Source organism: Nymphalis io, chromosome 18 (assembly GCF_905147045.1).
Source record: "Nymphalis io chromosome 18, ilAglIoxx1.1, whole genome shotgun sequence".
Lineage (NCBI taxonomy): Eukaryota > Metazoa > Arthropoda > Insecta > Lepidoptera > Nymphalidae > Nymphalis > Nymphalis io.
The window spans coordinates 5670737-5695900 of NC_065905.1; the positions used below are offsets into that span (position 1 = coordinate 5670737).

Sequence of the window (25164 nt, forward strand, 5' to 3'; positions counted from 1 at the left end):
TTTCGAATGTCAAATCTACATATAATGACAGAAAGGTAGAAATTGCCGTTTAACTAAACAGCAGCTAAGCAACGTTTGTTAATAAGACGTGACTTCTCTCTTTCTGTTATCTTTGATAGGACATTCGAAAGAAGAAGACACAGCATTATGTAACTAATCATTCCTGAAACAACATTAATGGGGAAAACTAAAGATATTGAAGTTAATTAAGAATAATGTTTCGCTATTTTCAACTTTATAATCTATTGTGTTGTAAGCAATTGAACTAAAAACAGATTTGATTATTCTGTGTGTCTAGTTTGAGTTTTTGTTACTTATTCGATGGCGTTGACGGTAACGCGAAACAGACGAACGACAACAGCGCCGTCTAGTGATAATAATCGGAATTAAAGCCACCGCTATCAAATAAGTAAAAAAAAACTCGTACTAGGCACACTGTTCATATTTCTTTGTACCTTTGTTGGCTCGCTACCTTGTATCTACAATTTCCATACGATTGAAACAAAACCATGTGAACGTAACGTCTACGTCCGCACTTCCGTCGTATCTGGGTCACAGCCTAGATGGATATCGTCTGTTTTATAGCTATTGTTATATGACAACATTTTAATAATAATATTATTTCGACAGTCAATTTAAAATTATTTTCTAATTTTGCTTGACACGTGTATACAGATAAATAAAATTAAAGTATCGCTGTGTATTTTCAAAATAGGTTAAAATCACGAATGGATTGTTATTGGAAGTATTGTAATGTACCATTTGTTTTTAGTTTCATCAAAATCCGAACTGAACCGAAACAGCCTGTTAATGTCCCACTGCTGGGCTAAAGGCCTCCTCTCCTCATTTTGAAGAGAAGGTTTGGAGCTTATTCCACCACGCTGCTCCAATGCGGGTTGGTGGAATACACATGTGGCAGAATTTCAGTGAAATTAGACACATGCAGGTTTCCTCACGATGTTTTCCTTCACCGTAAAGCACGAGATGAATTATAATCACAAATTAAGCACATGAAAATTCAGTGGTGCTTGCCCGGGTTTGAACCCACGATCATCGGTTAAGATTCACACGTTCTTACCACTGGGCCATCACGGCATCAAAATCAGTTGAGGCTATCTAAAGTTATAACGACTTAAAGTACACATACTTAAAATAATTAAAGTCGAATGTTTGGAAAATTTCCCGGTATAGTATAAAAATCGTTCTTTTGCTTTTGTTAATATTCGTTACGTTTCGGGACTTTTTTTTATTTTTGCATGATAATACAAATTTAAAGTTAAGTGACAGCCTCTGAATATTCCACTATTGGGCTAAGGCGTTTTGAGGCCCTTTGAGGAAACGGTTGTTAGCTTATTCAGAAACACTTCTCTTACACATGTGGAATGTGCTGAATTTTAGTGAAATTAGGCACATGCAGGTTTCTTCACGATGTTTTCCTTCACCGCCGAGATGAATTATAAACACAAATTAAATAAAAGAACTCAGCGGTGCTGATGTCAGAAAAATTGTTGATTTGTTTTTAAAATTAGAATACTTATAATAATTGATATTAATAAATAAAGACTTACGATGTATGTAGGTAAATCCCGCCGAAATAGGAATCTACAAATCACACGCGTATATTAAATTTGGTTTTTTGCTAAACAGAGAATATAAAATATTTATACATTTGTTATCTTAAAATACCTTTTATATGTAAGGGAATGCAACTTTCAATTACAACTATCCATTACAATATTATAAATATATAATTGAAAATCCGTACGTAATATTCGTATATACAAATGAATGAGTCGAAAAAATCTAATTGTCTATGATTTTATATTGGTCTAAATGTTCGACTCAGAAAACGGTCTAATTCCAAACTAATCTTGACTGTGACCTGGAAAACGCTGGCCGAAAAGTCGTCGCACTTGACCTAAAGCCGGTCATTGATCTGTATCGCCTTTCGCGTCGAAATGAACTTCCTATATAACAAGGCCGAGTGTAACGATTAAATAGTGCAACTGATTTCCCTAGTTAGGGGGAATATTATTACCGACCCTGTCCTGATTGATTGCCTTGTTAGTTTAGAGACTAGACATATACATGATGTAGATAATGAGAAATAATAACGAAGAGTTTTTTTGTCAAAATTTCACAGTATTCGCCGAGTTTGGTTTTTCCTTAAATGAAAATACTAAACATTACTTATTTTGAGCAATCGTTTATTTTTCAATGAGTATAAGTTTGACTTAGGAGTGAGAATGGCAAAATCTTTAGTTATGAGTTGCAAAAACAGTGGGGCAAGATTACACATAAGTGTGTCCCGAAAATAATGCATCGAGGGACAGATAAAGTGCGATATCGAACTTTTTATTTCTCTTTGATCAAATCGATACGTCAATTGTTGGTGATAAACTTAATACATATGTAATTTCCATACATAATGATCTCGTCCACAAATGAAATCGACAATCGCTGTGACTTCAAGGCCCACAGTAAATTATAACCGTAATATTAAAAAAAAAAAACAAAATGATACGATTACAAACTAAATTAAACAAGGGTCTTTGTAGTCTCATGGTCGCACACGTGTGAAATTAGCTTCACAAATAGTTCTCAATCGTGACTACCTTCACCATATATTTGATGCTTAAACTTTAAGGTATAAAGCAATTAGTTTAACTGTTCGATATAGACTTCGTATTATAAACTTAAACTTGTAACTCAACAGCTACCAACTTTCAGATTAAACAATAGTTCCTGTCTTATACATTAAACTTAATTTATTGTATAATATATGAAATTAAAATAAAAAAACAAAATACACAAAAAAAAATTATAGCAAAAACACGCCGTCTAAAAGATTGCCCTGTGGCATTGTACCCAAGATGCTGGCACTATTGCCTCTCTGTTCCTGTCTTGTTTAATTAAGCTGCGAGCTTACAACGATCTTTTCTATTTGATATCATACAATTGATTTTTAATAAGATTTACGAGTTTTTATACTATTGTGCGAATATGTATTTATAATCTTCTAAATTGTGTGGACTTAGATAAAGGTAATGAAAGCATATGTTATACATATTATTTACCAATTTATGCATATATTTTAGCTTGCAATAAAATGAATAATATTATATTATCACTTGAAATGCCAATGATGATATTAATCAAAATATTGACGCGACATTCTTTTTTTAGATAATTAGATATATATTTTTTAAATATATTTAAAAATAATATTTCCAATATTATCTTAAAATAATATCTGATCAGCTCTCATCCCAAGAATTTTAGTTTTTATTCCCCAAGTTGTAAGACTACTTTGAACTGCAGTAGAAAATGATTCTAAAAGGCCATTTCTTATGATGATGCCGAATTTACTAGGCCGGACAAAATATGGAACGGAGGCAAAATACCTATTGATGGCATTAACATGGATGATTTAGCTTCAGGCCTGTGAAGTATGATATAAAATAGCTCGTCAAAGATAACGAAATAGCGAGCGAGCGTGACGCGGAAGAATAATGCAAAAATTAACATTTTAATGAAGTGCAAACAATGTCTAGCTTTGCCTTTTAAAAGACACGGCTGTCTAAGCATACGAAGTAGCGCTTAAATCGTCTAACCTTCTTCACTATTATGACGACGAAAAATAATTAAACTATATTTAATAAAAACTTACATCGCCAATGCTCCACCAATCTTGGGAACTAAGATGTTATGTCCCTTGTGCCTCTAATTAAACTAATTTCACTCACCCTTCACGGAACACAACAATACCAAGTATTGCTGTTTTGCGGTAGAATATCTGACGAGTAGGTGGTACCTACCCAGACGGGCTTGCACAAAGCCCTACCACCAGTGTTTCTGACATTCGTATATTTTTTTAAGTATATTTACCATAATTTATATTTACCATAATATATATTTGAAATATTATATTTACCATAATTTCTTAAACATATATGTTGAAACGGATTGCTGTTCTAAAATTTAGGTCAACACTTCTTTAACCTAAAATCAACTGAATATATGTTGTTCTACTTCGACAATGCAGTTTATTTACACTCGGCTAAAGCCCAGACTTTAAGTAAACTTATACAACAGAGAAACCCAACATGGCTTACGAAATGAGTTTTGGTAAACATAAATAAGTCTAAGGGACTGACTTTCTGAGCTTGTTAAAGCCTCGGTCGAGGAAGGGGAATCCAAATGAGGGATAAGAATTTCCTTTACGTAGGGCAACGCGTTTTGGTTTGGAAATTGTCAAGGAGGCGGAGGATGCTATTTGATCACGCACGCGCGTTTCTATCATCGGACGTGACGTTATTCGTTCGAAATTCGAATGCCGAATTCTGTTTTCAAAAACGTCTTTTTCAACGTCTTTCGTGTGTGTGTGTGACTCTGTGGTGGTGTCTGTGGTGTGGTGGTGGGTCTACGAAAATATTTTTGCCACTATACTCATTCCTATATATGTATGTTTATTGGTGTGACTGTTAATTATCATGTAAGTTCTGAACGATAAAAACATTTAAGATCATATTCAAACAATTAAATGTAATGTTTGTTTTGTGGAGACGATAGCTCATAGCGATGCTTTATATTCGATTCCGATAGGATTCAATAGACACGTAAATACGTTTATAAGCAAGACCGTATATTCTTAGATTAGTAGTATGTAGTATATATAGGTACAAGCAATGCCAGCCGGCAGACATTGTCCTCATATATATTATTATAGCGGCCGGTTGAATAGTACGTATTACAGCGCCATCTAGTGGCAGGTTTACAAAGTAGATAGTATAAAACATTCGCTGTAATAAAAAATAAAAAAAACATTATACGTGTCAACTTACATAAATTGTAATTTCAAATGGATATACGACGTTGACGAGCCGGTTGGCGTGGTTGGTAGAACACTTGCCTTTCACGCCGAAGGTTGTGGGTTCGATTCCCACCCAGGACAGACATTTGTGTGCATGAACATGAATGTTTGTCCTGAGTCTGGGTGTAATTATCTATATAAGTATGTATTTACAAAAAAAGAGTAGTCTATGTAGTATATCAGTTGTCTGGTTTCCATAGCACAAGCTTTGTACAAGCTTAATTTGGGATCAGATGGCCGTGTGTGAAAAATGTCCCAGGATATTATTATTATTATTATTATACACTAACATCACTTTTTATATTTAATGATATTTTATATGATTAAGCGTTTTCGGTATGATACGTTTGTTATATCCCAATACATATATGTCCCTATTTATTTGCCTTAGTATGCTAAGTAGATCTAGATCAGATCGATTGGATGATGCTAAATATTGAAAGATGTAGTCTCCCTCAAATCTTAAAACCAAATGCCTTCTTCATGTACCCCTAAGTTGCATAACAAAGACCTTCTCGAAATGTCAAATATGTATTTCTTAATGCTGGACGTTAGCAGACAACAAAAAGTCTTTTATATATAATTAAAAAGACATTAATTTTTAAGTCCTTCGTAAGTACAGTTTTGAAATAGCATAATTACGATTGTGTTACTAGTAAGAATCAAAAGTGCTTAATTTCATTGTCGTTGACAGTTATATGGTTATAAAAACAATGATCTCTAAGAGTGAATGTGACTTTTACCTTTCCGACTGTACTTCGATACGTGCGTGGGATCACGTAGTCTTAGAGAACGGAGCCCGGGCAAAACTAACCTATTACAACGGGAAATGTAACATGACCTAAAAAAATAGGCTTGAATTTCTTGCTGTATAGTACGGGTTGTTTTACGGAAAACACACACAACCACACATTTCTGTGATAGTAGGAACACGACACTTGTTCCATAGAGCGGATTAAATAACGCAAAACATTCACAATCATATATTCATTAATTGAAGATATTTTTTTTATATAAAACTTAAGTAAGTAACAGCCTGTGAATGTCCCACTGCTAGGCTAAAGCTTATTCTACTACGCTGCTCCAATGCGGGTTGGTGGAATACACATGTGGCAGAATTTCAGTGAAATCAGACACATGCAGGTTTCCTCACGATGTTTTCCTTCATTCCTTCCTTCACCGTAAACCACGAGATGAATTATAATCACAAATTAAGCACATGAAAATTCAGTTGTGCTTGCCCGGTTTTGAACCAACGATCATCGGTTAAGATTCACGCGTTCTTACCACTGGGCCATCTCGGCTCATCATCATCAGCATCATTGAATAAGATCTGTTAATATTTTGATTTATATCTTTCTAAGATTGTTATTTTAACCTTAAGTTTCTATCAGAGTAAGCAACCGTACATTATTTATTTATTTATTTATTTATTGGAAATAGTTACACCATCGACTTATCACTAACACATTCACTTAGCATTAGATACAGGGTATTAAATCTAGGTGAATAAATCATTACAGGTGTAAACAACATTGTTCAATTACTTTTAACCATAAAAAAATAAGCGGTACTTGGATCTCGGCGTTTTGACAAACAGGCCTGAGGCTTGTGTTTATGTCTCTCGTGCCCTTAGGGTTAAAACGGTACTCAATCGGCGAATGTATATACCCGCTAGTTATTTGTAACGTACATTTCCAGTGCTATTTAAGTTTGGAAATGTTACTTCGATTATACACTAATTTGCTCGTAAATAAACTGTTGAGACCGTATTACAAGTACTTCGTATTTCATAACATTAACCCTAACTTATGTGATCAATGCGTGACAAAGTGAGTTTGTATGTTTCTTTCTTATGGTTTAACGTCTTAACTATTCAATCCCTATCCCAATGCCCTAAAATTTAATTGATGATGATTATCATCAATTAAATTATAGGGCATGCGATGCTCTCACTTTACACATCCATGGCCCCAGGGTTAAGCCTTTTATCTTTTAAGCTCCAGGAGTCGGGGCTGTGAAGGGGCCGAGACGGCACAGACGTCGTCACCATCGAGCACTTTTGGCCCTTTCCCGTTTCCGCCGTCTTCTTCTGGGCCATGACGGTCTCACAAAAGAAAGCTACTGTCTCAACGCCGATTCCCTCTTCCGGTCTTGTCCAACTTCGCGGACCATGATCTGCCTCTCCGAGCTCCAACGTTGGAGTACGCCTCTAACGTAACAGAAAAGCACATTGGTTAACTTAACCTAGCACTTGATACGATAGCGGAAATTAATAAAGATAAATTTAGTGAATGCACGATTTAACATTTCATAAAACACATCTAAATGTACAACGAATAGTTATAGTTCTTAATACAAGTTACTTTAAACTAAAATATTTAGTGCCTTAGTTCCAATTCTGGCATTCATTGTTAAACTCTGAAGTTTTGTCTGCATTTCCGAAAGCAATTACTTCTATTCAGCGCGGAAACACTGCCGCCATTCCAACCAATGTTTTTGAAGTCAAGGCGATTCTCGTAATTTTGAGTGCTAATTACTATGTTTAAAATTGTCTAAAGTAATTTGTTACGGTCAAATATATCGCTATCACTTTCTAAGGTGTGTTAAAAAAAGGCATTTTTATTATTATACGTAATTATATCTGTTCATCGGCTTATGCGTTTATATATTTTTGAGTTTCCTTTTTGTTATTGTATGTTTTCTAAGGCGCCTGTCTTCGTATTGTGTGCTCTTCGATCTGATATCCAATGCGGTTTGGTGTATACACATGTGGCAGAATTTCAATGAAAATAGACACATGCAGTTTTTCTCACAATGTCTTCCTTATCACCGAGTACGAGATGAAATCAAATTATGTACATGAAAACGAGGAGGATGAAAGATATGAGGATTTAAATATGTACAAATATAAATTAAAGATAGCTACGGTACAGATCATGACATCCCTTACATCGCAAATGCGTCACTAACCTTGAAAACTCCCCTTATGCCTCCCTTATGCCTTTAGTTACACTGGCTTACTCATCCTTCAAATTTACCATTGTATTTGCCTTGATTTACTTTGCCGGTAGAATATAGGGTGGTACCTATATAGATGAGCTCGCACAAAACCTTACGATCAATTAAAAGAATAATTCTATCGAAATCGGCTTAGTAGTTCCTAAGATTAGCGCTATTAAACATACTTACCTATACAAACAAACTGACCAGGTTTATTGTATAAACATTATTATGTAAATTAAATTTTGTTTATTACTTTTATACAAATATCAGACCACTTTGTTTTCAATAATAAAACGATTTAGTGATTTGTTATAATTTTAACATTATCAACTAATTCAAAATAACCTGTTCTATTTGCGTTATTGTGACTGTTTTCGTTTTCGTTTCGTTTCGTATGTTTAATTAAAAACAAATAATAATTAAAAAGTAATTATAATTAACAGTGTGTTATTACTTTATATATTACCATTATATGCGTCCTTTCAAAAATAAAGTTATTTGCTGTTTTTAATCTTCATATAATTTGAGTTTCCGCGCAATGACGCTCAAAGAAAAAAAATATTTTTTTACAATATATCATATATAAATATAACATACCATATGTTAATAAATAATTTAATTAAACAAACCACGTATTAAGTCCGCCTAGCTACGTCACTGATTCTTCCGGAACTTTTTTCTGGAGAAGTAATTAAAAAATCTTGTGTAAGGGATAAAAATTGAGATATAGGAGTAATAGGCAGATAAAATATCGTGGAATATGTAATATGGAACGTGATAGTTTACTACGGTTTACTAGTTGTGGCAGATTTTGTTCACCGTCGAAGACGAGATACATTTTTAACACAAGTGCCTTGCTCGGGTTTGAACCCGCTATTGTAAGTTAACATTCATGTATCCATTGGACCATTACGGCTTAACATAAAATAATGTATAAATATAGCAAAATTATATATATAATAAATAAATAATACAGTAACAGTACAGTAACAGTAACAGCCTGTTAATGTCCCACTGCTGAGCTAAGGCCTCCTCTCCCTTCCGAGGACAAGGTTTGGAGCTTATTCCACCACGCTGCTCCAATGCGGGTTGGTAGAATACACATGTGGCATAATTTCAATGAAATTAGACACATGCAGGTTTCCTCACGATGTTTTCCTTCACCGTCAAGCACGAGATGAATTATAATCACAAATTAAGCACATGAAAATTCAGTGGTGCTTGCCCGGGTTTGAACCCACGATCGTAGGTTAAGATTCAGGCGTTCTAACCATTAGGCCATCCCGGCTAATAATAAATAATATTCGTTATATAATAAATGTTTTGTCAAAATAATGAGAGTAAGAAAATTATATCATTAGTCATGTGATGCTGGATAACGCAGAAACAACGTAAAAGGTATTTCTTGTATTGCATACAGTAATTATTATGTGTTGTTTAATTACTTAAAGTATTAATAAGCCAGTTTATAATTATGCATTTATAAGTCATTATCTATTCATTCCCGACTTCGTATACGATTTGAGATTTTCTAAGATGAATTCTTAAAATATACAAAATTGTATATATTTTTATACGTATTTATTGATTAGATTGTCGTTGGTACTTAATTTTGGTTCAAAGCAGGCACAAGGGACATAAAATCTTAGTTCCCAATATGCCATCTTTGGTGATGTGAGCGATGGTTAACATTTCTTAAAATGCTAGTAGTAGCAAAAAAAAGCAAATATTATAACAATAAATAATACCCAAATGACTTAATCCGTCTGCATTAAAACGGGTCATTAATAATTTTTAATAATATCACACTTTTTGTCTCTCTTACACCTCAAATGCGCAAAAGAGGAGTTACAGACAGAGGTTAGAGACATCTGTATGTCTGTGTTCTATTTTATTATAACAACTTCGATGACGAAGGCCTCCCAACCAATTTCTGCCACGGAAGCCATCGGAAAAAATAATTCTCTCTTGTATTGTGTGTGAGAAAACAGAACTGCACTCCTTATTCTCTCAATTTCATAATCCGATGTAACGGCAAATCCTTCAGCTTTCAAGATCAGTGCAGAGTACAGGATCAACGGTTCTACGTGGTTTCCGAAGCCTTGTAACTGAACACTAGACCAACGAGGCAGCCAACTTTATATACAACTTATACAAAAAATTGAATTTATGATTAGATTTTTTTTTACTTTTTTTTAATATTTAATTTGGACTATTTTTAAACAAATGTTCATTGAAAAAAGAAATGGTCTTCAGTTTATGTATATAAGTAAGTGTCCGATGTCACGCAAAAAGATCTATAAATAATTATTTTTTTATTTACTAACATAGTTATGCACGCCATAGAGACGCGCTTATAAGCATTTTTGTTCATTACAAGTTTTCTCTTCGACTACGTTGAGATATGATAATATTTTGTGATATATAAAATGCACATTAGCAATAATATTTAAATTTAAATAAATATATTACAATTATATACAGGTATTGTAAAGTGATAATTACTAAGACCAATAATTATAATATTATCACTAAATAATATGTCGATTACTTGCTTTAACATTTTTATTGTTAAAATATTATCAATTTGCAATGTATTATTAAATTGTATCACAAAATATAAAGTAAGAAATAACACTACTCAAGTGGCGGGGGGGTATTGCGCTTATAATATATCGTAAGGACCATGCGACCACAACATTCGGTCGAAGCCGTTTGCGCGATACAGTTTACAAATATTATTTATCATCTATAAAAATTTTTACTAAAAAATTAAATTGCGTTTGCGTTTCGTTATAATTTAAATTTAGAATCGTAGTTTATGTAGAAAAATAGCTTTTGGTTTTTCTTTTAAATAGTTCAGTGATGTATGTGTTAGTCTAATAGTACGATTTTTGATATAGTTTTTTTTTCGTCATGTCGCTGATATGGATGAGCGCTTTTAAGCTTGGATTGACAGTTGGCGCTACTTATGTTGTTGTTAAAAGGTAAGCCGTTCACATTTTAGGTTTTTTAATTATAAAATGTCAAAGGAAAATGTACTTTATATCTAATAATTATATCCAATATTTTAAACTTTAGATTTCTTGTTTAAAATTCTTATATAATTTTGTGTTGTTGCTTATTTTATTATTCTAATAGCGTTTAAATAATATAAGAACTATTTTTGTCATCTTGTTACCTTATAAAATTTTACTTAAATTATGAAATAAAAAACAGTGAAAAAGGACAGCGATCTTCGTTTAAATTAATCTGTAATTGAAACTTTTCAAACGGCGAGTTCGAAATATTCTAAAAACCTTTCGGGCGCTATCAGGGTCTCAGGTCAACCCTTAACAGACCTCATTGGGTTTTTATGTACGTTTGTACAGACACAAATTGGTACTAGAACTTTGTTATTAACATATTTTATTTTATATTAATTCGAAAGAATAACGCAAGCAAATTATTTTTAAACTTACTCAACTTCCGAAGCAAACAATTTCGTCACTCACTTCTTTATGTATCACAGGATATAGCATTAAATATATTTTATTATAAATAAGATTAAAAAAATATTGGTGCATACGGTGCCAATGTCAATAGGCGTCCATCCATCATGTGAATCAGTCAGCCTAAATGTTACAAATAAATAAAAAATCCTTAGATGAGTGCGTTTAAATAAATAAATGAACGAACGAGTTATTTTAGCTTTACAAAATATAAATACAGACAGGCTACCTATTAAACGAAATCAGAATGAAAATTACAAATAATATTTACATAAATTACGAACCCATTGATAAAATATTAATTAACTAAACTCGTGACGTCAAATAGTTTTAGATAAACAAACGAAACATTTTTATATTTTATTCTTCTGAGCGTCTGTTTTCTATTTTACTAAAGTAACAATAAAATTTTAACAACAGTTTTCGCCTGCGGGTTCACCCACGTTTTAGAAGGGCTGGTGATAGATATAAAAAATAAAGTCTATGTCTTTCCTTGAAGTTTAAGTTTGTTTAATTTCAAACTGGTATATAATACTGGTGGTAGAGCTTTGTGCAAGCTCGTCTGGGTAGGTACCACCCACTCATCAGATATTCTAGCAGTACTTGGTATTGGTGTGTTCCGGTTTGAAGGGTGAGTGAAGCCAGTGTAATTACAGGCACAAGGGACATAACATCTCAGTTCCCCAAGGTTGGTGACGCATTGGTGATGTAAGCGATGGTTAACATTTCTTCCAATGCCAATGTCTATGGGCGTTGGTGACCAATTACCATCAGGTGGCCCATATGTTCGTCCGCCTTCCTATTCTATATAAAAAAATATATCAAAATCAATTTAGTGGTTTATTCATAACAGCGTAACAGACAGACAGAGCTACTTTCGCTTTTATAATATTAGTATAGATTGTATATTTTATGATCCGATCGTAGGTATTCTTACAGTGCCCGTGTGGTGGAATTCACGCCTGTACTGCAAAACCGCAAACGTATTTTTATTATTATGATAATGTATTGCAGATGTCGAGAATGTAGTCGAGATGGCCCAGTGGTAAGAACGCGTGAATCTTAACCAATGAACGTGGGTTCAAACCCGGGCAAGCACCTCTGAATTTTCATGTGCTTAATTTCTGTTATAACTCATCTCGTGCTTTTCGGTGAAGGAAAACATCATGAGGAAACCTGCATGTGTCTAATTTCATCGAAATTCTGCCACATGTGTATTCCACCAACCCGCATTGGAGCAGCTCCAAACCTTCTCCTCAAAAAGGGAGAAGGTTTGGAGTTAGCCTTAGCCCAGCAGTGGGACATTAACAGGCTGTTACTACTACTGTATTGCAGATATGCACCTTATTTAATATCAGCATAAATGATCAATACATAGAATAAAATTAGTGAAATCATAAAACAAGGACATTAGTATTCTGCGAAATAAATCAAATCAGAGCAATAAATAAACACGTGTGAATTGCTGTATTGTTTCTGTAGTAAAATTCTTAAACAACATATTGGATTGAAATAACCGACTACTGTTCTACACTTCCACAGTGTTTTCATAGAACTGTGTTGTTGAACAATTCATCAATACTAAAATTCTAAATATATATTGCAACAGGCTAAAACATAAATTTTATTGACGATAAGGTTTTACTGCAAATACTTTTTGGTAATTGTCACAGATTATTTACAAAGTTTACTATACTATACACATATAATATAATATATATTTTAATAAAATAGGTAGGCAGATGCGCAAATGGAATGTACATATGTCTCGGCAAGGGTCTCGTTATCCGACGCAGTATCGAACGCGTTGGAACCAAACTGTTTCAAATAGTTTGTACCATTTGACGGTAATGATTAATGTTAAGTTAAGATGAAATATTGGTGTGTATGAAATATGGGTGTTGAATGAAAAAAAATAAACGAAAGTTTTTAGTTTTTGACATCGTCATAATTAGTTATTTTAATAATAATAGGATATCCTGTCCAAATTAAATTTCATTCCTATTCTATGCCTCCACGTGTTCATTCGATTGCGTTAATTTGTTGTAAACCTATAATTCTGTGCCATGTTTGTAATTAATCTTTATTCTTCGATCGTCATATTATCAATCCAATTTTAAAGACATTAATAAATATTATTTTTCAAAGATTTTATTAGCACTAATCAGATGAGTAGCAATAAGGGTTCAGACTGTTAGAATAGTTCCACTCGCTCACTGATTCCTTACATCAGAATACAAAAGCGCAAAGTATGCCCATTATACTATGAAATATCAGATGAGAAAGCGTTACAAAGCCACTTTAATAAAAGCAAACACAAATAGCTCTTTATGTAAGTTTTGATTACGATCACTAGTATTTTAACCCCCTTAACAAAGAGAAGGCTGTTACTTTTGTATCTCTGTGTTCTGTGGCATCGAAGCTCCTAAATTGATAAACCGATTTTGATTTAGTTTTCTTGTTTGAAAGGTGACCTCATCGGGAATATCCTAAGCTCATAGCTTAGAACAGTAATCTGTTCAGCGTTTTTTTTGTTAGTTATTGAAATGATGTGAGCAACTTCTACTGGTATGATCGATTCAAAATTTAGTACACTATGATTTCAATAATATTACTATAACATGATAACCATGACCTGATTCTCCACATCATCTGGATTGTCCAACTCCTCACCAAATTACGCCAGAGGCATCGTCTTTGAGCTCATTGCAATCATTTTCATAGAAAAAAGATTATATATCAACTTTTTTGAGGTATTTATGAGTCGGGTGTTTTTTTTTATTCTAGTTTTTAATACTAGATAAAGAGAATGTGATAATTAGTTTTGAAAAATTAAATTGGAAACGCTTTTCCTTGAACTGTTTAACACCTCGTTACATATCCTTCTGCAATTCGGCGGTCGTTTACGTTTTCCTAAGCTTTTAATTAAATTTACCTCTTTGTACGTGCGGTGAATTTGTAATTGAATTTTAAACCAATTCCATACAATTGATTGAACTGAAATAATGCACATAATTTTGGTTTTGATCGCTATATGATCTAGAATAGCAAATTGAATTAGTTTTTGAATGTGGAATAAATTAATACTGGTTTATAAATATGATTCTCTCTTAAAAGTCAAGGTTGGACATCTATAGCTTGATAACGCTAAAGATTTATAAAAAGTTTCCATACTTAGCAAATAGACGGACGGGTCTTCTTTTTTATATTCTAAAAGCGGAACGTTTTTTGTCTTTTCAAGAACAAATGTAAACATTCAGGGGTAAGCGGAGACCATTATTTGATATGTAAATATGAGAGGGTTTTGACCTCTTCTAGACTATTCTAAATGCCGTATGAATTGTATTTTTAAATTCTTAAAATAACTAATAGTTCTTACTGCTTTATGAAATAAATATTAGCTAAAAAATTTAATTTAGAGTCATGAACATCTTATCTATTTCTTTGTTTGTTTGTTTGAACGCGCTTGTATAAAATATATAAATTATTATAAGTACATATTGTTTTCATGCTCACAATGTCAATCATTTATCGATATTTGCGTTTTACAAGCTACGTAAAATAAAGCTACTTACATAATATGACGTAATGTTTATTATCTAAGTTTACTCCCTGAACTTGAAACAAGTGCGACCATGACCTTCTCAAGCAACTTTATTTGACGTTAGGTAAACTGAGCGTCAAGCTCTAATAGGAACGAGGTAACTTTTAGAAAAAATTAACAAAGTTGCTTGCGCTATGAAGAATATATCTCTTGAAAAAAATTGAGAAGGCTTGTGTATATTATGTATAAAATAATGAGCCCAGATGGCTTAGTGGTTAAAATACATGAATCTTAACGACGACTGACTTCTAAACCTGGGAAGCACCACTAAATTTCTAGGTGCTTAATTTGAGTTAATACGTCATCTCGGGTTCGTAGGTGAAGGAGAACATCGTAAGGAAACGTACGTCGTAAGTGTTGGATGAAATTGTACCACACGTGTATTTACTAGTCCGGATTGGAGCAGTGTGGTGGAATAAGTTACAAAACTTCACCTTAAGTAAATAGAAAACATTAACTTAAAAGTTGTTTAAAAGGAATATTTAAAAGCTGTTTCACGATAGTAACATTAATTTATTGTATTTTGTAATTAATTTTGATATTCTTAAATTATTTTAATATAATTTATATTAATTTTGATATTCTTAAATTATTATAAGGATTACTGGATGGTTTTGTAAATCAATCTTGGCAGCAAAAAGTTGGCTCAAAACGCATTTGTAATGTTGCATGAAAATACGGGCAAAAATAAATTATTCTAATTCCATCTGGAACACTTATTCGTCAATTATTATGCACCAATTTTATTCAAATAATATTATATACATACGACTAAGATAAAGTTTAGAAGCGAGGGAATAGTTAAATGTGACTTTCGGCTGCTGGTCACGTACGATTTTGGAACTTACAATCTCTTAATATGATTGTATTAATTTAATAGTATGACGCTTCAGCTACATTTGTGCTCCCATATGTTAAATCATTGTGATTAATTTATATACAAGAATTAACCATTCCTTATATCGCCAATGCGCCATCAACCATGGATGCCAAGATGATATATCCCATGGTAGTTCATTGGTTTTATAAAAATATATTTGAACGGAGATCTACAGCTTATGTACATACATGAAAGTCACCGCTCCGTAAGATCAATGAAATTTTACTATATCATGACATTGTTGTATACAATAGACCACACAGACAGTGCTGAAATATAATAAAAAAAAGGACTTTTACACCACAGGTATAACCGAATTCAAACAAAAAATATAACACAACGCCTCTTTCTCTCCTTTGTTGAATTTCGACCCTACTCTACGTAGCATTATTCCTTTTTTTAACTTTTATGTATTTAAGTATACCGTAATGACATATCAATAAACCATATAATTGATGAATGTAGCATGAATCGATGTTTCAAATAATATTAATTAAATTAAAAAAATGGATGAAGTATTAATATTCCTAATAATTGTTGGCGATTTTAATAACGTATTAAATTTAGAAAACTAGCTGATCAAGATAAACTTACCTTCCTCTTCTATATACCTAAATATTTTCTTTGTTAGTGACGTATGTTCTACAAATTTTCCTAAACGATTCATTCGATTGCATTGACATTTGAATAAATGATTCTGACGTGGTACGATCAACGTATAATGGCGCTACGTGGTATTAAATAAATGTTTACAAATGAAATTAAAAAGGCATTTCAACACATGCTGTGTATTAGCTTGTTTCGAAAACCTATAATAGTTTTTATGTAGACCGTTATTCTACCCGTGCGAAAACGGGTCGATTAGCTAGTAGCTAATAAAAAGTTTGCAATCATCAATTTAGATAGAATCCATACGAAACAAGGTAGTCATTAATTTGTATAAATTCAATACATAATTAAAATACATATAGAATAGGTAGGTGAACTGGTAAACAGACCAAATGAGTGATCACTACCACCCATAGACATTGAAGAAATATTAACCATCCATTACATACCCAATACGCCATCAACCTTGCAAACTAAGATGTTATCTCCCTCGTACCTGTAGTTATACTGGCTCACTCAGCTCATATCTGATGAGTGGGTGTTACCTACCCAGATGAGCTAGCACAAAGCCCTACAACCAAAGGTTGGCGTTAATAACTACAACACAGTATAACACTAATACGTTATTCTATATAAGATAACCGTAACAGCCTATAAATGTCCCACTGCTGGGCTAAAGGCCTCCTCTCCTCTTTTTGAGGAGAAGATTTGGAGCTTATTCCACCACGCTGCTCCAATGCGGGTTGGTGGAATACACATATGGCAGAATTTAAGTGAAATTTGACTCATGCAAGTTTCCTCACGATGTTTTCCTTCACCACTTGCATGAGATGAATTATAATCACAAATTAAGCACATGAAAATTCAGTGGTGTTTGTCCGGGTTTGAACCCACCGATCATCGGTTAAGATTCACGCGTTCTTACCACTGGGCCATCTCGGTACTCTCTATATAAGATGTTCGCGTTGCATTCTAAGATTAAAAAAAATAATTCTAACCCCATAATCTCCATTGCATGAGATTTAAAAAAAAATCCTATTCTACATTACGGAACATTACTCCGACTCTATCTCTACGACTTTCAGGCCGTTGCCGAGTAAATTGACCGAAAACAATAAGCCGTGGAGATGTCTTTAGTACAAAATATACATATATGCTTAATATTTTTAGCTATCCGTATGATTTGTGTTTTAATTAAATACAATTAAAAGTAAAATATCCCTTTCAGTGACACGCGTATGTTTACCTGGAAGAGATTTATCATGTATCTTATATTTAATAAATAACTGGTAAATAAACATTGTTTAAACGAAGAGATTTTATCTCTGATCCTAAAAACAAGAGGTATGGCTATTAAATTTTTTCACAGTTTATCATAATCTGTAAAACTATTATCGTTAATCGATTTATTTAATGGTTTTTAACATAAAATTAGTTGAGCTATATGTACAATATTACGATATAAACGTTTTGACTGCCTCGTTGGTCTAGTGGCTTGATCTAAGGCCGCAGACCCGGAGGTCCTGGATTCAATTCCCAGGTCGGGCCAATAAAAAGTTATCGGGTTTTTATGTCAGAAAATTTTCATTAGCAGCCCGAAGTCTGAAAGTTGGAAGTGTATACACACCCGTGCCTCGGAGAGCACGTACAGCCATTGGTCCTGCGCCTGAACTCTTTCCGGTCGTGTCGAAATGCCATCCCATCGGATTATGAGAGTTACGGAATAGAGAGTGCACCTGTGTTTGCGCACACTCTCGTGCACTATAATATGTCCTGCGCAGTTGGCTAATCTCTCCTGAGATTGGCCGCCGTGGTCGAAATCGGTCCAGAGGGCATTATAATACGCCGTTAATTCCATTGCAATCGCTTCAATGACTAACGTTACATTAAAATCTATCTTCTCTTAAACATCAAATGTTATTTTTTGTTACATTATTCAATTATATTAAGAAGCCTTTTTGTTAATTACGTGTTGAATAAATTACTAGATCTGATTTCTCGTATTGCAGTTCATCCGCCAGAACGTTTTTTCTGCATTGAGTGTCTATATTAAGTTGAGGTGACCCGTGGTTGGAATTAGAAAACATGAATCTCAACCGATGAAATGGGGAAAACTCAGGCAAGCACCTCTCAATTTTAATGTGCTTTATATGCGTTTATAAAATGCTTCTAAATTTGTGCCACCAACCCGCATTGGATTTTATAGATACTCGGGTACTGTGTGGTTGATAGCGAGTATATCACAGCACGGGGAAAGCCGCGCTGACGTTATACATATCCACTCCCTTCCTAGCCTAAGAAGGCCATAGGAGTGTGGCGTGTGAGTTTTTATATTATTTATACGGGATAGTCGCGCGTATGCAGGCCCTTATACAGTAGACTCGCAGACTTCAATGTCTTAGGTAGAATGTCTCCGTAGCTCGTAGTTCCTGCTCAATTTAACAGGAAACGGTCGGATAGCTTCAGCTAGAGATAGCGAGGCTTAACGTAGACTTGGATTATAAAAATTGTACACTTAACTGTATTTATAATAAGAGGTATTCTTAGGTGATATTTAATATTTTTAAAAGTTTTATATTTTTGATAGCTAGCTAGCTAATATATAAAAGAATTATAACAAAGTGAACGACGTTGTTCGATTACATTGCCTTTTTATGTTTCAAATGAATAATGGTAGCTAATGGTTATTCGGTTGTCAAATGAATACGTATCTAGTCGTATATATAATAGTATACATATAGTCAAATAAGTGACATTTGTTTTCTAACATGTTTTCAAATATAATATTTTTTTAATTAAAGTCTATTTTGTATAACGTACGATAGCCCAATATTTAAGGGGAACAAGATATCGCATAGATAGCCAACTGCGCAGGACATATTATAGTGCACAAACGTGTGCGCTAACACAGGTGCACTCTCTATTCCCTCACTCTCAATCCGATGGGACGGTAACCCGACACGACCGGAAAGAGTTCAGGCGCAATACTAACAGCTTTACGTGCTTTCCGAGGCACGTGTACACACTTCTAACTTCCAGACTTCATTGAGAATTTTCGACAGAAAAATCAATAACTTTTTACTGGCCCGGCTTGGGATGTGAACCCAAGACCTCGGCCTGAGGTGGATCTGCGGCCTTATATCTAGCCATATGACTAACGAGGCAGTCTATAATGATATTTTATATACACATGTATTTAAAAATATAAATGAAATTAATAATGTAACAAATCAAAACAAATAGCACTACCCACAGTCTTATCTTATCAAAATAATGGCATAATGAAAAAAATACATTATCAATATCAGTAATGTTTATTTTTATGTAGCAGTATACTATATATTTACGAGCTATCAATCGAGTAAATCTTATCTTTATACCTAATAGAAAAATCATTTCACCCGGGATTGAAAACGGAGGCTATAAAAGCTAATGGTTTTTTTCTTATTAAGAATAATGCTGAAATAATAGATATGTATATAAAACCGTATATAGTTATTATATATAAAGTAATAGATGAAAGAGAGAAACTATTAAATTTCTTTCCTATTCTTTTCGATAGAATATTCATTCGAAACAAATTATTGCTTTATATTTACTTTTAATTAAATATTCCCAAGTGTTATATATATGTAATGTGCTTGAATAAAGTTCATTTTCATTTTGATGCATTTGTGACAAAACAATAAGACTAAAATTGCTCTCACAATGTTTCCAATAAAGTTTGGACTTGATTAAAATACTTTCTGCTACGTCGTATGTGTCCGTTCACTATGGATAATTCCAATCCAATCCAATTTGTTTTCCTGGATACTATCACTATTGCAATGATTATGTTTATAACGTCGCAATATTTGTTTCAGCTTAAATATGTCCTGTTTTAAAGATTTACAAATTGTGCAATATAAATCAATTAAACCTCTGTCACATTAAACTATATAACAAAAGTTTTAATGAAACAACGAGAAGGTTTGTAACTTACTTAGATAAAGTTCCAATCCAATTGGCGGATACATATGTAGTAGAATTTTATTCCACACTTACTGCTTACTTTTAGGCCGTGAACGAATGAATTATAAACACAAATTAAGAACATGAAAACTCAGATAGGCTCGGTCACTGTGTGCGAGTTTTTTTACGTACCTATACGATAGCGTTAACGTTAACGTTAAGCGTTGTTATTTGTATGGAACCCGATTTTTTTTGTTATTTTTTTTTATATAGAATAGGAGGCGGACGAGCATATGATATGGGCCACCTGATAGTAATGGTCACCAACGCCCATAGACATTGGCATTGTAAGAAATGTTAACCATCGTTTACATAGCCAATTTGCCACTAACTCTGGGAACTAAGATGTTATGTCCTGGCTCACTCACCCTTCAAACCGGAACACAACAATACCAACTACTACAGTTTTGCGGTAGAATATCTGATGAGTTTATAGCCTAATACCATTCATCACGAGATCTCCTATACTATTCGCTTGATTAACTTTAAATTTGTCACAGTCACTCTTTCCCCGACGTAGACGCTCACTAAGAACGGATTTTACGCAAATCCAATACAAAATACATTTTTGTTCTTATTTACTCGTGCGAAGCCGAGACGATTAGTTATTCCATACAAAGTTAACGTCAACGTTATCGAATAAGTAAAAAAAGACTTCGCACACTGACAGTATTACATAAAGATCTTGCTAGTAGAACTTTTTCGGTTATAATAAATGAAAAATAAACCTAAACGAAGTACAATAATTTTTAGTTACTTTTATGTTTATTTCTGATAGTATTTTTAATAAAAATAGAATATGTAGTTAGTAGATATTTATTCGTGTACCAGTATTGAGACGTTTAATAGATGTTGTCGTGAGGAATGTCAAACATGCTGAAAATTTGATAATGTTGAATAATGGCCTGCGGTATTGAGCTTAACAAACATTATTGGGATGAAAATAACGTGTCAAGGGAAAACGCGCTTATGTATCACTACATATTTTAACGCGTGTTTAAAGTGAATCTTAACCGATGATCTTGGGTTCAAACCCGGGCAAGCACCACTGAATTTCCAACTGCTTAATTAGTGCTTATAATCCATCTCGTGCTTGACGGTGAACGAAAACATCGTGAGGAAACCAAATTTCACTGAAATTCTGCCACACTCTACACGCATTGGAGCAGCGCGATGGAATAACCTCCAAACCTTCTCCTCAAAAAAAGAGAATAGGCTTTAGCGCAGCAGTGGAACATTCACAGGCTATTACTGTACATTTGTGTAAATTGGCCGAAATATGAAGATGATTATTGAAGATGTCGAAATGAATTTGCCGACATGCCGATAAAAAATTGAATTATATGTATTACAATATAATTTGATGTGATCCTCATTATACCCGTGTGAAGCCTTTTTAATATATAATTTTACTACAGAAATGCACGATTATAATAACAGTTATTATGTAGCTAAAAATAAAAATAGCATTGCCAAGTGACCCGTAAACAATATAATGGGATTTGCTACGCAGTTATTATATAAATCGGGTAATTTGACGGTAAATTACCTTAACGTCGGATAAATTAACATATATATATGTATATATGAAAATGTCAGGTAAAATATTGATAAATATTTTCATTTGTGGATTCAAATAAACGTATGTTGGATTAAGCTGAGTTTGTTTTTGCTGTAAAACTAATAAATGAAAAAATATTTCGTTGTGCTATAGGTTTATTGACTCGTGAATAATTTTATTTCAATATAATTAAGTAATGCTTTGCAGCGGAAGTTATTAATTAAATTAATTCAGAATTATAATTGGTATTTTCATTAGGGAAAGTTAAAACTTTACTGGAAGAAAAGCGATATCATTGGTCATATATTATACAAGATCTCGATCTTCAATGTCTAAATTGTTTATTTGTGTTTACTCTTGTGTTGGAATAGGCTATAAGCTGAAGATTTTTTTTTGTTTTAAATTACTAACAATTAAATTAAGCTTGTTAAACATAATAATTGTAATATAAATTATGACAAATCATTTCTGTTAAACGTATTGCAACGGGTATATTTATCTAGATACGTCTTACCCCAGCATATTAAAAATACTTATACTCATGATACCTTCTCTGCTCTGAAGTGGTGTACTTTGAATTGATCTGAATTTAAATAGTGTTTTAGAATATATGCCATGAAAGATGACCCAGGGGAATAACACGTGATATAATCTTATTTGAAAATCTCTTGTTCTAATTCGAAGAAGCACTACTTTGTGTTCATTATCATATTATTATACTCGTGGTCGGTTACCTTATTCAAGGTAAACGAATCCTTATTTCTCAAGGTAAATCCTCCAATACAATGTCACTATGTCAAATTATGATTTTGGACATACTATTGTGCTATATGTCTCGAAGAAATATATTTTCTTTTAAATCGATCGAACAGTTTTGAATATTTTTTTTTCTTTTGTTGTCATTTTTTTTTTTATATCAAGACGTTTAAAGCTCGGCAGCGAGTTTTTTCGTTATTTCCAATGTTGTAAAAAGCCTTTACTTATTTTATCACAAAAAAGTTATTTTACGAAAAAATTATAATAACGTGGAAATATGATAATTAATTTCAAATTTAAAGGTTAATTGTACTGAACAATTCTTATTAACATTAGATGCTCTGCGCGATTTCACGCACGTTAAACGTGGCTCCGCGCCCGTGGATCGTGGCGTGATGTATTATAGTCTATAACCTTTCTCAATAAATAGACTATATAATATATATGACGAGCCGGTTAGCGTGGTTGGTGGATGCTTGCCTTTCACGCCGAAGGTTGTGGGTTCGCTTCCCAGCCTGTACAGATATTTGTGTGCATGTCTGTTTTTCCTGAGTCTGGGTGTAATTATAGATAATACATATATATTTATAAAATAAGTATGTATTTATAAAAGAAAAATAGTATATGTAGTATATCAGTTGTTTGGTTTACATAGTACAGGCTCTGTACAAGCTTAATTTGGGATCAGATGGCCGTCTGTGAAAAATGTCCAAAATGTCCACCAACCCGCACTGGAGCAGCGTGGTGGAATAAGCTCTAAACCTTCTCCTAAAAAAAAAGGGAGAGGAGGCCTTTAGCCCAGCAGTGGGAGATTCACAGGCAGGATGTAATGAAAAATGTCACAGGATATTATTATTATTTTTATTATATAATACAAAAATGTTCTTTTCAAATCTACCAAAATCAAATCAATCAAAGTTTTATCATTTGTTTTAAGATAAGTACCTGCGAGAGTAGACATTTGTATGTACATAGACATAATCACATTTGCACACACGCAAAAAGATATAAGACATTGTGTACTGGAGTAAAAACATTTCAAATAACTTTCATCTAAAACCTTTTACGGAGTGTTGTAGCGCTTAGTTTGTAGTCGAAACGAGGCGAGACCCATTTTTTGTCATTAATAAAAAAAAGGGAGAGTATCTGGCGTGTACTTTATAAGAACTTATAGACATTATTCTCAATTACTTTTTGCTGTTAAAAAACTTATCCATTTTATTTTTGATGAAAATCCATTATAGACACGTAGAATCGTTCGAACCAAATCGTTTTAACAAAACGTTGATACTATAATCCGAGGGATTTCATGATGCCGAGATAGGTCACGCTTATAATGTTAAAAGTTAATGAAAAAAAAAATAATTCTAAAATATACATTCCGTGTCTATTTTATTAGAACGATAAAATAATTAACAATGAAAACAACTGTTGTTGTGTCAACGTCAACAATATGTTTTATGTAAATAATATTAGAATATAATCTGTATTATTTTATAATTTGAAATTTATTTTTTCTTGTATTTAATTTAGAAAATGATGAGAGTAATAAAACAATAAGCATGTAATTTATTTTTAAAAGGAAAGCATTTGTACGTGTCCCGTTTTTCGATATATATAAATGGTCAGGCTGTATAGAGCATTACAAGAACTATGGCGCGAGGGATGTCGGAAAAGCAGTCCCGCCGCGACCGTCGCGAGCGGCGGGTCCCGCGAAAACGTACACGGATTTTATACGTCAATAAAATATGATATTGTTTTGATTTGAGGACATAAAGTATATTGACATTAATATTGATACGTTCGTGCCGTGAACAGTAACCTATTTCCAGGGTCGACTGTATCATCATTTCGTCGGGATTTGTGATTAATTCATGTGATATAATAGTTTTCAGGATTTACTTAATTTCTTCATAAATATTTTGTTACAGATCAATTATATTTAAATATAAGCGCATAAACTGAATGAAAAATATTTAATATATTAATGGTTTTTCCTAAAGGTGTTATAACATATACTATATGTATAGTAATATATACTAAAATTATTTATTTCTATGTCACAATTGACAAACGAGCAATTACAATATAAAACTTAATGGAATAAGGCATCTGTGTCTGAACTAGATTAATAGATCTATCTTACAGACTTCAGCGCTGTCTCTTAGGATTCACTGTAAAAGTTTCAAGACTGAGATAGGACTTAAGATATCTAGTTTTGAACAGAAAATTTATTAAATAATGTTTTCTAAACAGTCAATTGAAATAAGATAAATAATAAAAAAATATTCTTAAAATAAAAAGTCTAAATTAAATGTTATTTTTTAACATATAATAATATTATATCAAGCTTGAGTAACTAATAAATCAAAC

General features: G+C 32.9%; 1 protein-coding gene across 3 annotated transcripts in view; it reads left to right on the forward strand.

Moving 5' to 3' along the window:
• Positions 1-25164, forward strand: part of LOC126775286 (flotillin-2) — a 246230-nt gene that overhangs the window by 198831 nt on the left and 22235 nt on the right. The window contains exon 1 of one of the 3 annotated variants that reach the window (XM_050497105.1): positions 10730-10866. The exons of the other annotated variants lie outside the window; for them this stretch is intronic. Coding sequence (XP_050353062.1) covers positions 10851-10866 — 16 coding nt within the window. The 5' untranslated portion in view covers positions 10730-10850. Of the gene's footprint in view, positions 1-10729; positions 10867-25164 lie in introns of those variants that run through there. 3 annotated transcript variants of the gene reach the window in all.